At 48.8% G+C, this 15,585-nt stretch overlaps 1 protein-coding gene across 6 annotated transcripts in view; it reads left to right on the forward strand.

Moving 5' to 3' along the window:
- Positions 1-10,112, forward strand: part of TRIM9 (tripartite motif containing 9) — a 66,168-nt gene extending 56,056 nt beyond the window's left edge. For 2 of the 6 annotated variants that reach the window (XM_029079127.2, XM_029079126.2), the window contains exons 8-13: positions 1,508-1,696; positions 4,197-4,238; positions 4,713-4,736; positions 5,659-5,962; positions 8,655-8,817; positions 9,433-10,112. In XM_029079127.2, the coding sequence (XP_028934960.1) occupies positions 1,508-1,696; positions 4,197-4,238; positions 4,713-4,736; positions 5,659-5,962; positions 8,655-8,817; positions 9,433-9,495 (785 nt within the window). In that variant the 3' untranslated portion in view covers positions 9,496-10,112. The remainder of the gene's footprint in view (positions 1-1,507; positions 1,697-4,196; positions 4,239-4,712; positions 4,737-5,658; positions 5,963-8,654; positions 8,818-9,432) is intronic. The other 4 variants (XM_029079130.2, XM_029079129.2, XM_029079128.2 and 1 more) reach the window with 3 other exon arrangements.
- The last annotated feature ends 5,473 nt before the right edge of the window (positions 10,113-15,585 follow it).

Raw genomic sequence — 15,585 nt, forward strand, 5'->3', positions numbered from 1 at the left:
CTTGCATTCTTAGGCAGAAGGGGAGCGGGTATTGAATCCCCATTTTTGAGGTGAGGAAACTGGGGGTTTCCCAGTTATGTGACTTGCCCAAGGTCACACAGCAGATAAGTGACAGAGCCAGGTTTAGAACCCAGGACCTCTGACTCTGAGGCCTGTGCTCTTTTCACTAGGCCGTGCCACTTCCAAAACGTAACTTCGAAGGGCCCTAACATGAGGACTGCAGTGGCTGAGAAGAAAGCATGCCTGGAATGTTGGGATAGGTAAACAGGGAAGACCTCATTGGAGGAAGTGGCTTTTTAGAAGGACTTTGAAGGAGGGAAGGAATGGAATTGGGTGAGAGCCGAAAGAAGAAGAGGGGATGCTGTACCGCTTCTTGGGCTCAGAATTTTAGCTTGTACAAAAGCTGTGAGTTGAAACAAGAGAACCTGACAGTGTGAATAATTACCTAACAGATGAGTTGGTATGAGTAGTTGGCCATCCCTGCTGTATTCCATATTTTGGACTATAGTGGTTGAAAAACTTGATTTAAATGTATGCAGAAGCATAATTCATGAAAGTTCCTTAAGTGGCTACAGTGCTTTACAGACATCCTCCCATTCATCCCCACATCCCACTGGGGACTCAGATGCAATGAGCCCTTATTTCAGTTCACTGTGCAATAAACCAGATTAAATTCTACGAACATTTCTGACAAAGGAAACCCCCCAAGATTAGTCTGCCGTTCAAAAATGATTTTAATAAAACTCTTTTCGTTTTAATGGTATTGTTTTTATTTTGTTTTGTTTTAATGGTATTTGTTAAGCGCTTACTATGGGCCAGGCACTGTACTAAGCACTGGAGTAGATACAAGATAATGGGGTTAGACACAGTCCCTGTCCCACATAGAGTTCACAGTCTTAATCCCCATTTTACAGATGAGATTAACTGAGGCACAGAGAAGTTAAGTAAACTGCCCCAGGTCAAACTCCTCTGACTCATAAGCCCATGCTCTTTCCACTAGGCCACGCTACTTCCCTTCAAAAAAATAATCTTTGGAGGAAAAGGGGAAATTATGAATGGCTGGTATAAATTAAAAATGTGACTATATCGCTTAAAAAGTAACTACATCTAGCATATGAGGTTGTTAAATATTTCTCAGATAACTGGTCTGGTCTTCTAATATGTCTAAATAGAACCCTAAGCATGTTTGTCAGGTGGGACCTATGGAAGTAATTTTTAGCAGTGATTGACCGGACCTATATTTTCCAAGAATGAAAACCACGGATTGGATTCCACTGGAAGAAAAACGAGGTCACTGTGTGGTATCTAGGTGTTGCCTAGAACTGTGCCTGCTAATGTCTCTCTGCCTTCTCTTGCCCCCAAAGATTGCTTTGCGTAAATGCTCTGCAGGGCCAGGAAGAATTAAACCCCTTCCGTGATGCCGGTGGTGAAGACGAGTCTCGGGGGGAGTAGTTCGCTGCCAGACAGCAGATTTCTGATATTTAGTTTGCGTTGATCTTACGTTTAGACACAGAGTCAGAAGAACAGACCCTCCCTTTTCCAGTGCCTTCGGAAAGATTGCAGCTCCGTAGGATGAGCCCTTTCTCCTCCACCCTTAATCTACAACCCAGCTTCCCCGGAAGATCCTACTTTGATTTCCGATCCTCATCCCAGCAGCTGAGCTTGCATTCTTCTTTACAGTCTCTGAATGCACCCGGTGAGCTGAGCCCGTCTGACGGTTCCTCGTGATCTCTGTGCCCGTAGGGCATCTCTGAAATACCTTTTGTGTTCTTGCCGTTTGTGTGGACAGCCAGGGGATAAACTCTTATCTGTGTCTTGTGTGAAGAGACCTGGGGTGAGGGAGTTTTGTGGCTTCTGTGTCTGTGTGGTGTAACGATACCATTTTGAGCTGCTGTTTCTGTATTCTGTTTTGGCATTGGCGAGCAAGCCCCACTGGAGTGAAATAACCCCCATTGCGCCAGCTGACATACCATGCGTAACCCACACTGCCATCACATGCTGTGGCACGAAGCCGGCACGAACCGCTGAGAAAAGGCTGTGGTGGCATTGTGGGGGTTTGCGACCCAGCTGTGTCTGGGCTGGGGTCAGAGCATCTAACCGTGGGCTGATCCGATTAAACATAGACTCAAGAGATCTCCGTAAGTCACGCACCTAGAATGCACCCTGCTGGCTGGTAGGCACTAAAAATCACGCTTGGGGTGAGGCTAGACCCATGGCATTTCTTTCCTGTTGGGTTCCTTCAGGAAAGGAGAACTACACTGTCCGAACTGGAAGCTGCCTGTGGTGATCGGTCAATGGGTGGTATTTATTGAGCGCTTACTGTATGCAGAGCACTGTAATAAGTGCTTTAGAGAGTGCAGTACAACAGATTTGGTAGGCACGTTCTCTGCCTACAATGAGCTTACGCTCTAGACGGGGAGAATGACTCAGTTGAACTGATAATCTGGTCTGCCCCTGTTCACCTGCCCAGATGGCCCTTGACGCGGTTTTGGCCAATTCAGCGTGCAGGGGCAGACAGGCAGGAGTTAGCTTGACCGTGAATTCTATCTAGCAAACAGTGCCCGTCTAGAAAACCGGTCTCAGCTGCGGTCGTAGTCGATCTCTTCAGGACTATTTTATAATCATGGAGAAATTTGGCCCATTTCACATTTCCAAAATTCCCTCTCCCTCCACCCCTCTTCCTCTCCTCCCCCTACCCCATCCCATATCCTGGAATGAGGAATTGCACAGCATGGCAGTGCCACAAGGATGCTGGGGCTCCGAGCTTTTTAAAAACAACATTTTTCTTTGTGCTTTCGTGTTTCTCATTGGGTCTGTGCACTACTTGGCTTTTAAACCTGCTTTGTTACCGAATTTTTCTCACCCTGTGTGTGATGTACTGAGATACTGTGACAGTTGTGATACGTCTTGAGAATAAAATGGACTGTGGTTGGGGATGTTTAACGGATGTATTACTCAGCATTGTTCCTCGTGGCATCATTGAATTTAAAATGTAACGTGGTGAATTTATAAATGGAGAAACAGCACCGTTGGAATACCCGTTCCGCAAATACAACCCAAAAAATGGACCGGGCGTGGGCATGATTCATTAAAAACAATTTCGGCAGATTTTGCATCGTTTCTTGGAAGTGAAGGGAAGAGGCTTGATTTGCTAGAAAAACCCAGATGGCCCCCAAACCCAGGAAAGCTCCAACATATGGGTGGGGATTCAGGTGTCCAGCAATAGCGCTAAGCGAATGGATTGAGGATTGAATAAATGCACAGAAGAGCAATAATCTCCATCTTGGTTTCCTAAAAAGACAGCCCAAAGGAACGCCGGATTTTCCATTCGGGTGCCCTGCATTCATACTTTCCCCTTTCGGTTGTTCCGTGTCTTGACTTTGCTTTGCCGTGAGAAAAATGTGGATTGTTTCTAAATTGTTTCTTTAATTTTAAAATAGGTAAATATATTTTATATATTCTATAAATATCGCCGCTGCTTCTCTTGAAAAGATCACGGAAGGCGTTATCTATTTTTAACAGGGAGTTAATGATTTTTAAAGAGGTCTTGTGTTAACCCTTCCCAAAGCTAAACAAGGACGGTTTCAAGGATAAATTTTCAACCACTCTCACACACCGCTTAACTCCTGGATTCCACCCAGCTCTCCATTAACGTACCCTGGATAGTTGTCAGAGATACCCAGGGGTTAGTGTAAATAAATAGCGTGTAATATGTCTAACTTTAAGTGAATAGTCTGGCACAGATCTAGGCAGAGCAGAGGCTCAGCTAACTCTGCACGTAGGAGCATCGTAGTACTGAGATTATCAACATCATGGCAGTCAGTCATGGACTCCCTTCATTCCTTCCGAAAGAATTTAGGGTTTTCTCTTAGGCTGCGAGCCTCTTTGACGCAGAATTCAAAGCCCTTAGGGAAAAGGAGTGACAGGGAGAGGGAATGGCTGAGGACAGGTGAGTTGCGAAGCTTGAGAACAGATAGGAGGTTTGGGGAATGATAAAATCTCTGCTTTTCATTGCAGAAGAACTCCTAGCAGTCTTTGCTCGGCAAAGTCAAGCGCACTCTGATGTAAACAGGGTTTTGGTTTTTAATGAATCAGGCCTCAGCTGACATTGTTCAGAATGATTCTTTGTAAAATGTGAACAACTACAATTGATTGTTTCTTAGCTTTGATGTATGAAATATAGTATCTCTTTATAGGATGCAATTTTGAGACCCAATCAGCGCCTTACTCTCAATTAGGCAAGTATACTTCTCATAATTAAGTTGAATTTTACTTTGTGGTGGGTACCTCAACTTATTTCCTTCACAAAATAAATGACTGCTCACTTTCAAGGCAAGAGAATCATCTCCTTGAGATGAGACCTCGTACTTCAGTGTGGGAGTCGAATTGCTTAACTGTAATGGGTTTTTTCACACTGCTCTACAGAGGAGCTTGACTCTCTCCAGTTTTCTTGCTTGAGGTCTGGAATGAGGGGAGTGTAAATCAGTCGATTTAGTAAAAGAAAATTGGGTGAGATCATAACCTATCTCGACAGTCATGCCTTGAGTCTGTGTTAGGACCGGGCCTCTCTAGACACGTTTCCCTCCTCTGCCAAAGAGAGCGCCCGAAAAGAGGGACTGTTCACCAACTCAGAAAAATTTTTAGTTTTCTCATTCATGTCAATTTCACTTCCTGTTTCTCTCCTCTATGCCTTTCATTTGGAATGACAACAGTTGACATTAAAAAACTGATGGCAGGTATGGAATAATCTATATTCTGTTACAAAATGCAAAGGTCTAAGAGCATGTGAGCTGACTTGCAAAGACGTTCAATAAATCAGTGACTAAATCCGTTGTAGAGTGTGTGGTTTTTAAGTTACCTTGAGGATTTGGGACGTACGGCTCTGTTGCAATCGTGCCATCTCATCTACACCCAGTTTTCAGGAGAGTTGCTCCTCAGCAAAGTACATGGGGCTTGGGTAGTGACTTATGAAACTGTTGTTTGTTTGTGAAGGAAGTGGTGTGGTACCTGCCTGTAGCCAAGCCACAATTACTCCTAAAAACCAGCCGTAATGTCGATTGCTAAGCGGCTCCTTAGCTTTGACCAGAGCTGAGCAAACCTGGTCTTTACCAAATATCCCGGAAGGACCCCTGTGGATATTTCCTGATGTGATTCGGTATGTTTTATCCTTCCTCCATGAATGGTTCTGATTTCTAGCCCTCCCTCTCCCGTCCCAACCCCAGTTGGATTCTACATGTGTTTTAATGCAACCCCCCCACTCCCTTTGCGTCCCTGGCGGCACCGACCTGGCCCTCAGATGGGAATCACCCTTCACTCCCTTTCCCCCACGTCCCCCCAGCCCCAGTGCGACTCCACCCCCAGATCAGCCGGCCGGGAGCACAGTGTCAGTGAGCAAGGAGGCCCATTTCCCTCGGGGAACCCCGTCGCTTCGGTCGCGTATCCTCGGTGTCCTGCCTCTGAGTGCGGAGGGGGCCGCCCCCGTCAGCCCTCCTCAGTCTCTACCCGACGAAACCCCATCTTGTCTTTGGACGCCTCCTTCTTGCATGGCAGCATGATGCCCGGACAAGATGCCAATCACTCAGCTCAGGAGTCTCTTGCGGTTGGCAGGAACGGGCTCGGCCGCGGAAACTAAAGGCCCCTCTTGTCGTCCCCCCCCAGTCGCCTGGTTTGCGTTCGACCCCGGCTCCGCCCACTCCGACATCATCTTCTCCAACGACAACCTGACCGTGACCTGCAACAGCTACGACGACCGGGTGGTGCTGGGCAAAACCGGCTTCTCCAAGGGGGTCCACTACTGGGAGCTGACGGTCGATCGCTACGACAACCACCCCGACCCGGCCTTCGGCGTGGCCCGCATCGACGTGATGAAGGATGTGATGTTAGGAAAGGACGACAAAGCCTGGGCAATGTATGTGGACAATAACCGGAGCTGGTTCATGCACAACAACTCGCACACCAACAGGTACCCTGCGGCCCGGGAAGTCAAGCCTTCTCTGCCCCGGCATCCAGCCAGAGCCCGAGGGTCTCGGAACTCCCGTTCAGAGCCCCTTCCCCACCTCGCTTCCTGAGAGAGAGTCAGGCAGGAGCCCTTGTAGCCATAGCCTCAGCTACTAGGCCTCTGGGAACAAAATGCCTCGTTCCCTCACGCTGATTATGATTCTTCTCTGAATCTGTCAGTGTTCCCATTGGAATATCTGCTTTCCCCTCCACCCTCCAGAGGGTTTCACGACAGGTTCGGGACCCAAAATGGCAGGGAAGACCGAGAGGTTACTCAACAGACGATTGAGCCAGTTCAGGGCCACTGAATACCTTCATTCATTTGTATTTATTGAGCGCTTACTGTGTGCAGAGCACTGTACTAAGCGCTTGAGAGTGGACAGTATAACAATAAATAGGCGCCTATGAGAAGCAGCGTGGCTTAGTGGATAAGGCACAGGCACAGGACCTGGGTTCTAATCCCGGCTCCACCACATGTCTGCTGTGTGACCTAGGGCAAGTCACTTCACTTTTCTGGGCCTCACCTGACTTGTAAAATGGGGGTTAAGAGTGTGAGCCCCATGTGGGACAGGGACTGTGTCCAGCCTGATTAATTTCTATCTACTCCAGTGCTTAGAACGGTGCTTGGCACATAGTAAGGGCTTAACAAGTACTATTATTATTATTATCCACTTCTCTCTGTGACAACTCCCCTGGCTGTCCCCTTTCTCATATAACGGTAGAGATGGATGTTCATTCTTCAGGCTTTCCTCTGCCTCTCCTAATGTGATATGATGGTCAAGGCATCAATTGATAGTATTGTAGACCCCTGTACTAAGTGCTTGGGAGAGGACAATAGAGGAAATAGATATGATCCCAGCTCTCAAGTAGCCAGAGAGACTGAAACAATTTACAGACTAGAGGAAGAAGAAAAGGGGAATGTGTGCATGGCAAGCCCTGATAATCCCAGATGGGAGGAAATTGGGCACTAAGTATATAAGCCTAGAACCGTCACTGTTGAGTCAAGCTCTATTTCAGAGCTTCGTACAGTGCAGTGCACACAGGTGCTCAATAAATACCATTAATTGAATGATCAAATTTTTATGGGAAGTGTTTGGACTAAATTATCGGTGGATTCCTCTGGTCACTAGCCACTGCTCTGTTTTCCAAGTGGGTTCTCTGGAATGTGCTATTATACATCTGGGAAGGCAGAATAGTTGCAAGACACCCATTCCCGGTCCTCAAGCAATTTAGGATTTAATAGGAGAGAGATCATTCATCACTTTCAAGAAAAACACATTAACGGATCTAAACTCCAAATCTTTGGTGAGGCTTTCATATTTGAAATGCTTTTAGAGCTTTCCGATTGCTAATTGAAGGGTAGAGTTATTTCCCATCAGCTCTGGTCACAGAGAGATGTTTGTGGTCAGAGGGAAAAGGGCTTTACTATCAGCAAAAGGTAAGCGTGAAAAACTCTCAAGATCCCCAGTTCATTCCAAAATCAGCTTTAGTGCAACTCCGTTGTTGCTCTGGATAGGTCCATTAAAGCTCTGTCAGGGACAAGCCTTAGCATTTCTCCATTCTAGCAGAGGGAAGCCCTCTATGGAAACTGCCCATATCCTCCACTTTATCCCCACTTCGAGGGGTGAGAGTTAGGAGCCAAGCCCCTCACAACACTAAGGCTCCCATTCTGGGGGTCCTGTAGTTGATTCCTCCAGGCACACAACTCAGATGTCATCACCTGTGAATCATACCCACTTCACCCACTCTTCCTTGTATTTACCTTTGAGCTGCTCTGCTTGGAAGGCAGGGGAGAAGACATTACACTCGCGGCCCGCAGATCGTGCCGGGAAATGCACCTTTTAAATCAACGTTTTCTTGAGCACAAACCGCATGTCGTGTGTCGATGTCTTTGTTGAACCGTGTGCGCTGATGAGATTAAGGGTACTGCTAAACTGGATGAGCATTGTGAGTCAAATACCACCTTCATTCTTCCAGGCACGGGCCCCTTCCCAAATCTTTAAACACTCTCTACCCTGCCAAATGGAGAATGAAAGTCCAAGTGCAGATGGCAGAAAGAGAAAAGCCAATATCCTAATCTCTACTGCCGATTGCTCCCTACCTTCCTGCCCGCAGCCTCAAAAGCCATTGTTTATTCCGTGATATTTGCGGGCGGGTTCTCCTGACTTAACTTCAGTTCATCCAGTTTAAGTACTCCCTTTGAAAGGAAAGGATCCTTTTCTCAGATGCTATAATTTTGCAGCATGACTCTAAACTTGAAAAGAAAAGAAATGATTTTCATCTTAAGGGCCATCATCTCTGCACTGGGCAACACAGAAGCCAGAGCCCATCTCGTCAAGGTCCCGGGTTCGGCTCAGCTACCTGCTTGGGATTTCAGATCTAGGGCCGAGGAATTCCTGGTGCTGATCGGGAATCTTCAGAGGGTCTTGTCTTTGGTGTCCAGTAAAGTGTTCTTCCTTCTCAGCACGGAGAGTCACGTGTGGAGGGAGGGTCAGTCCATCAGTCGTACTTATTGAGTGCTGGCTGTGTGCAGAGCACTGTACCGAGCACTTGGGAGAATATGATAGAGATGGTTGTCTCATTCCCCCCCTACGGTGAACAATTCAGAGGCAAGTGAGAGAACTGACCTCATCCCTCATCCCTTCCTCTTCCCGCAGAACTGAAGGGGGGATCACCAAAGGTGCCACCATTGGTGTCCTTCTCGACCTGAACCAGAGAACCCTGACCTTTTCCATCAACGAGGACCAGCAGGGCCCCGTGGCCTTTGAGAACATGGAGGGCTTGTTCTTTCCGGCCGTCAGCCTGAACAGGAACGTGCAGGTAGGCTTGTTGTCCCGAAACCCAGGAGGAGCGTTCTTCCGGCAGCTGAACCACCCCGGGCCGGTACCTCCTAGCCCCGGGGCCCAGGCGATGCTGCCCTTTGCCCGACTTGCCGGCCTTAATTCGGAGCACTAGGGGCTTTTGGGTACCAGAGACCCCGGGGACGACGGCCCGACCTTTCCTGAGCCCTAGCCAGGAGGATCGGGGGTAGGAATAAAGCAAACCAAAAAAGATTTCCGTTTGAAAATAGAGGGGTGAGCCGTAGGTCCGCCTTAATAGAAAGGGCACAGGGCTGGGAATAAGAACCAGGTTCTAGCCCGAAATCTGCACCTGCCTCGCTGGGTGATTTGGGCGAGTCGCTTAAGCTTTCTGGTCTCAGTGTCCTCCTCTGTAAAATGTGGGTAAAATGGGTTACGATACCCAATGATACGCCAGCAGGACGTCGAAGGGAGGGAATGGGAGTGTGAGCTCGTTGTGGACAGGGAATGCATCTGTTTATCGTTCTACTGAACTGTCCCAAGCGCTTATAGTGCTCTGCAAACAGTAAGCACTCAATAAATTTGATCGAATGAATGAGTGGAAGCTGGCCAAACCCTAACAACTCTGTTGCCGCAGGTGACACTTCACACCGGGCTCCCGGTGCCCGACTTCTACTCCAGCAGAGCGTCAATAGCGTAACGGAGCCACCGCTGAGAAGTCAGCTGCCTTCTCTCCCCCGGGACCCGTCCAGCGGCCGCCTCTCTAAACAACGGCAAGGACCAACCTGCGGCCAGCTGGCCACCAGAAACCAGAAGGTACCCAAAAGGAGAGGAAGAAGAGAGAGGATGGAGGGAAAAAGCTGGTCTTCTCCGGCCCGTCTACCCCATATCCGTGCCGCATCTCCCCTTCTAGACCATCCTGCCTGCGTCGGCTTCGGTGTATAGCTCTTTCAGCCGACAGATGACCTAGATAGCCTCTGGTGTTCGGCTGTGTCCGCTTTGTAGGCTTTACCTCGTTCATTTCCTTTGCCTTTAGTTGAGGGAAGATTTCTTTGCCCACGAACGATGCCGGTGCCGTTGGCACCCACTGCCAAGGATAAAACCTTCCCTGCGACTTTTTTGCTTAGTCAGAAGTCAAACAAAAGATGCTGTGAGGTGAAGGAGTCCTTCAGAGGAGAGCGATTAGGAGGTCATCATCAGTTCACCTCCTGGGGCATTTCTCTCTCCCGATGCCTTTAATTACTTCAATTATGGTGTTTATTAGAGTCTGGCTAGGTGTTAAGCGCTGGGGTAGATACAGGCTAATAATAATAACAATTGTGGTATTTGTTAAGCGCTCACTATGTGCCAGGCATTGTACTAAGCGCTGGGGTGGACACAAGTAAATGGGGTTGGACGCTGTCCAACGTGGGGCTCACAGTCTCGATCCCCATTTTACGGACGAGGGAACGGAGGCCCAGAGAAGCGAAGTGACTTGCCTAAGGTCACACAGCAGACAAGTGGGAGAGCCGGGATTAGAACCCATGACCTTCTGACTCCCAGGCCTGGGCTCTAGCCACTATGCCATGCTGCATCCGATTGGGAACAGACCCTGTCCCACAGGGACACTCAAAATATCAGAGGAAAAGAGAGCAGGTACCTCAGTCCAATTTTACAGCTGAGAAGACTGGGGCCCAGCGAGAGGTTTAAGTGGTTTTCCCAAGATCACAGGAAGCCCAAGGTGGAGCTGGACATCAAAACTGGGTCTCCCGTGCTCTTTCCTGTAGGCCATCCTGCTTTCACGCAGAACATGCTCAGAGATGCTGATTTTGAATCGGCAGTTAATGCGTGTGGAACTAGTTTGAGTAAACTGAGCGTTAACGGGTTTGGGGTCTAATCAGATAGTATTGGAGCTAAATCTGGACGAGTCTTCAGGTTGGCCAGAGCCTCATTAATAGGGTAGACGGGTAGCCTTTAGTCCCTTAGCATAGGAAAAGTACCTGAATGTTTCACCTACGGGCAGCAGTCCTAGAATCAGAATATTCTCTCTAAGGTCCTCGGCGAGGCGTAGCGGGAGGGTAGTCACAGTTTACCTCCACACAGAGCAATTCCACGTCTTTCTAAACCAGAGTTTTGTCTCATTCATTCACCAAGCCCACTGCAACAGTGCTGCCATATACATGGGGGCCTTTTTCGGTCCCGGTGATATTAGAATTTTTTTATAGCTACAGTGAATCCTAGCCTTAAAAACTGCTCTGTGAGGTCTTTCACTCCCGGAAAGCCGGAGGGGGGGACCGGGACAAATTCCCAAGCAGGGAAGGTGATTCACGACCCATGGCATTCCCATTCTCAGGAATAAACACACTCTTTGCCGGCTGCGATTGCGCTCAGCCCTTCCCGTGCCTATTGCAAACGAACCGACCATCCATTCAGCCGCCACTCACAAACTTCCTTTCCTGGTCCTTCCGACGACGTTAGCAAGAAAAACCGAATCCCAGGGCCTTGCTCTTGTTGACCCCAGATTGGAAACTATCGCACGGGATGCGTATTGTGGCACTGCGGTTTCCTTTGTTTGACATATCAGATCAGTCCAGGGAGGCGGAGGTTGATTAGGTCGATTTCACCAGACTGCTCGGTTAGTTGAGAACCCGTAGTGAATCCTCTGGGGCGGGAGGGAGGGTGGGAAGGGACAGGGAAGATAACCAATTAATGTTCCGGCAAAAATGAATTTGTGTAAATAGATAAATCATTGACTCGGGGTGCTCACTTTATTTAGATTCGTCCCTGTTTGTTACAGTTCTAGTACTCAGTTTCCTAATTTATTGAATGAGTGCTAGCTCATTCACGGTCATCTCAGTGTGTTTTGGGTTTTTTTTGTTTTGTTTTTTTTTGCCTATAGAAAACTGTTGCAGGGCAACACTGGTTTGTTATTTGTTTTAATTTCCAATGAGATTCAATGGCTGGCCCACTGTGGACTCATAGTTACTCCTAGTTCTTTATTACATTTATCCTGCTTATTAGATTTCCAGTGACTTGTAACACGTAGTTTACACTGTACTGTGATTAGAGCTGCACACAGCTGCTGTACTAAAGGACATTGTCATGTTTGCTGTACCGATAAATAAATTTTATGAGAGTCTATTAGGTGTTCCCTTAACGCTTCTCAAGTTTCTTTTTCTGCTCTTTTGGGCCAGTGTAATCGAATTTGTTTATTGTGGGAGCTCAGTAGTATGAGTGGGGAGCCTTTAAGGACTTAAAAGTCATTCTCAGAGAGACTTGCTCACCAGAAAGGAGCAGAGCCAAGGCCAGCTGAATTGTTCTGCAATTTCCAATGGGTCCTCTGGAAACCAAATCATCCTGGTGCTAAATTTGGGTGGATTGTCATCTTGGGGAGCGTAAGTTCCTTGTGGACAGGATCCAAGTCTCTGGCTTCTGGTGTTCTTTCCCAAGAGCTTAATATAATGCTCTGCACCCCAAAGGTGCTCCTTATTACTAACAGAGCTGCTATTACTACTATTACTATTTCTGGGAATCCAGGGAATTAGCTCTACCACATCCCTGAGTTGCTAATGGATTTTGAAAGATTAGACTGGAATAATAAACTGGAATGTAATCTGCAAGTGGATTGTCCCATTGGAATGTTCCCAGATGAACCTGGAATGTGTTTCCAATGGACAAGGGTAGACTGCCAAAAGTTCACAAAGAGTCTAGTCAGGAGACTCACTTGCTGCTACCTGCCCTGAGAAATTAATTCTGATATATTGCCACAAAGAAAAGGTGCCCCCCACCCCGATCAGCAGTGGGCTTTTGCCAACATGCCCCAACCTGGGCCTCATGACCGGAACACGGGCCACACAGAAATGCATTCACGTGCCCAACCTTCACGAGCACACAACCAGAGAGCTACTTTCCCCATGGAGCTGAGCAGAAACCAGAGGAGGCAGGAAGCAAGAGGAGCCGAGTACCCCTGAAGGAAGATGGGGGTGTGAATAACTGCGTGTCCCCGTCTTTGCAGGCGCACGCTACCCTGTGTTTGAGTCCAAGAGCATCCAGAGATTTCACCTCAGACCCAGTTCCTGCCAACACTTGGGAAACAATGCCTGAAGCCACGATGGGGAAGAGGGCCCTGAGCCCGGTTCTGGGATTATCTCCCCGCTTCACTGTCCCTCCGTGCTTCTGCGAAGGGAAAGACTGCAGTCGACTGTGGGCCCCTTGGCTATTTGCCTGCTGAAAGGACAGTGTTTCCGTGGCTTCCCAGGGGTTGGGGTGGCCAGCAATGAAACTTTGATTTTGCAGGGAAAAGGTCAGTGTTGTTGCCAAAGGGTGGGCGAGGACCGAGTGGGTCACGGAGAGCAAACACTCCCACCTCGCTCAGCCCCTTCCCATCAAAGAGAGCAGGGTCAGAAGAAAGCCACGGCAACAACTTTTCTTTGGCCCACCTGGGACAGAGGCAATCGATCAATTAATGCTATTTACTTTGTGCTTTCTGCGTGCAGGGCACTGTACTAATTGCTTGGGAGAGTACAATACAAAAGAGTAGATAAGGACAGTTCCTTTCAAGCTTTTTCACCTGTACCAGTTGTTTTGGCTGAATGCTTTTCCAAGAAGAGTCAAGAATGCAGCATCCATTTGGAATAGTCTCGTAACCCTTATAGTCTCGTAACCCTTTTGGTCTCCAAACCCATTTCTGCTGCTCAAAAGGGTGCCTTGCAGCTCCTGACAGTGACCTGTAATAAATTCAGAGAAGCCAAAGCTTTGCCACTGCCAGTGCTTGAAACAAGGAAGCCTAATAACCACAATTATTATTTATTACCCCATTTATTTTGTTAATGAGAGGTACATCCCCTTGATTCTATGGCTCAGTGGAACGAGTATGGGCTTGGGAGCCAGAGGTCACAGGTTCGAATCCCAGATCTGCCACTTGTCAGCTGGGTGACTGTGGGCAAGTCACCTAACTTCTCTGTGCCTCAGTTCCCTCATCTGTAAAATGGGGATTAAGACTGTGAGCCTCACGTGGGACGACCTGATTACCCTGTATCTCCCCCAGCGCTTAGAAACAGTGCTCTGCACATAGTAAGCGCTTAACAAATACCAACATTTATCTCGATGATGATGTTTTGTTCTGTTTTGCTTTTTTGCTGTCTCCCCCTTTTGGAGTGCGAGCCCGTTCTTGGGCAGGGACTGTCTCTATCTGTTGCCGAATTGTCCATTCCAAGCGCTCAGTACAGTGCCCTGCACATAGTAAGAGCTCAATAAGTACGAATGAATGAATGAATGAATGAATGAATGAATGAATGAATACATACCCACCGCACATGCGCACGGTGACCCCGTCCAGAGCAGCCCCTCAAATTCCCACGCTTTCCCCGGGCGGTCAGGCTGGGAAGAAGGGGCGGAGTCAGAGAGGGCGGAGCCAATAGGAGTGGGCGGAGTCGGATGAGGGGCGTGGTCAGTAGATGGGCGGAGCCAATCGGAAAGGGCGGTGTTGGGAGGGCGTGGTCAGCAGGAGAGGGCGGAGTCGGATGAGGGGCGTGGTCAGTTAGGAGGGCGGAGCCAATAGGAGAGGCGGAGTCGGTGAGGGGCGTGGTCAGCAGGAGAGGGCGGGGCCTGGGGCGGGGAGGGGCCAATCAGAGTGGGCGGAGAACGAAGGCCCCGCCTTCCCTCCGGATCTCCGTGTCCTACGTGCCGGGACTCAGATCTACCACTTTCATTCATTCATTTTCATTCATTCATTTCATTCCAGTGGTATTTGTGGAGCGCTGATGGTGTGCAGAGCACCGTACTGAGCGCTTGGGAAAGTACAATGCGGCAACAGATAATAATATCATGGTATTTATTAGACGCTTGCTCAGGGAAGCAGCGTGGCTCAGTGGCAAGAGCCCGGGCCTGGGAGTCAGAGGTCGTGGGTTCGAATGCCGGCTCTGCCCCTTAATAGTAATGTTGGTATTTGTTAAGCGCTTCCTATGTGCAGAGCACTGTTCTAAGCGCTGGGGGAGATACAGGGTCATCAGGTGGTCCCACGTGGGGCTCACAGTCTTCATCCCCATTTTACAGATGAGGTCAATGAGGCACAGAGAAGTGAAGTGATTTGCCCACAGTCACAAAGCTGACAAGTGGCAGAGCCGGGATTCGAACCCATGACCTCTGACGTCCAAAGGGCCCAGGCTCTTTCCACTGACCTGATGAGACCCCGTATCTCCCCAGCGCTTGCAACGGTGCTCTGCGACCATAGTAAGCGCTTAACAGATAACCACTTGGCAGCTGTGTGACAGGGCAGAGAATAAGAGATAAACAACAATAATAAGCGTGGCCTCAGTGGAAAGAGCCCGGAGTCAGAGGTCATGGGTTCGAATCTCGGCTCCGCCACTCGTCAGCTGGGTGACTGTGGGCAGGTCACTGCACCTCTCTGGGCCTCAGTTCCCTCATCTGGAAAATGGGGATGAAGACCGTGAGCCCCGTGAGGGACAACCTGATTCCCCTATGTCTACCCCAGCGCTTAGAACAGCGCTCTGCACAGAGTAAGCGCTTAACAAATACCAACATTATTATTATTAATAATTATTATTAACATTATTATGTGTTAAGCGCTTACTCTGTGCAGAGCGCTGTTCTAAGCGCTGGGGGAGATCCAGGGAAGAGAAGAAGGGAGGGAATGGGGGTCGGGGGGCCGGTCCTGCGGCCTAGTCGCTGGACCCTCCCTCGCGGGGCGGGGCCCTGACGCCTCCTCCTCCGCCTCCTCCTCCTCCTCCTCCTCTTCTTCATCTCCTCTTCCTCCTTTTTCTTCTTCCTCTTCTTCCTCGTCCTGTCCACC

This window comes from Ornithorhynchus anatinus, chromosome 14 (genome assembly GCF_004115215.2).
Source record: "Ornithorhynchus anatinus isolate Pmale09 chromosome 14, mOrnAna1.pri.v4, whole genome shotgun sequence".
In the NCBI taxonomy this organism is placed as follows: Eukaryota; Metazoa; Chordata; class Mammalia; order Monotremata; family Ornithorhynchidae; genus Ornithorhynchus; species Ornithorhynchus anatinus.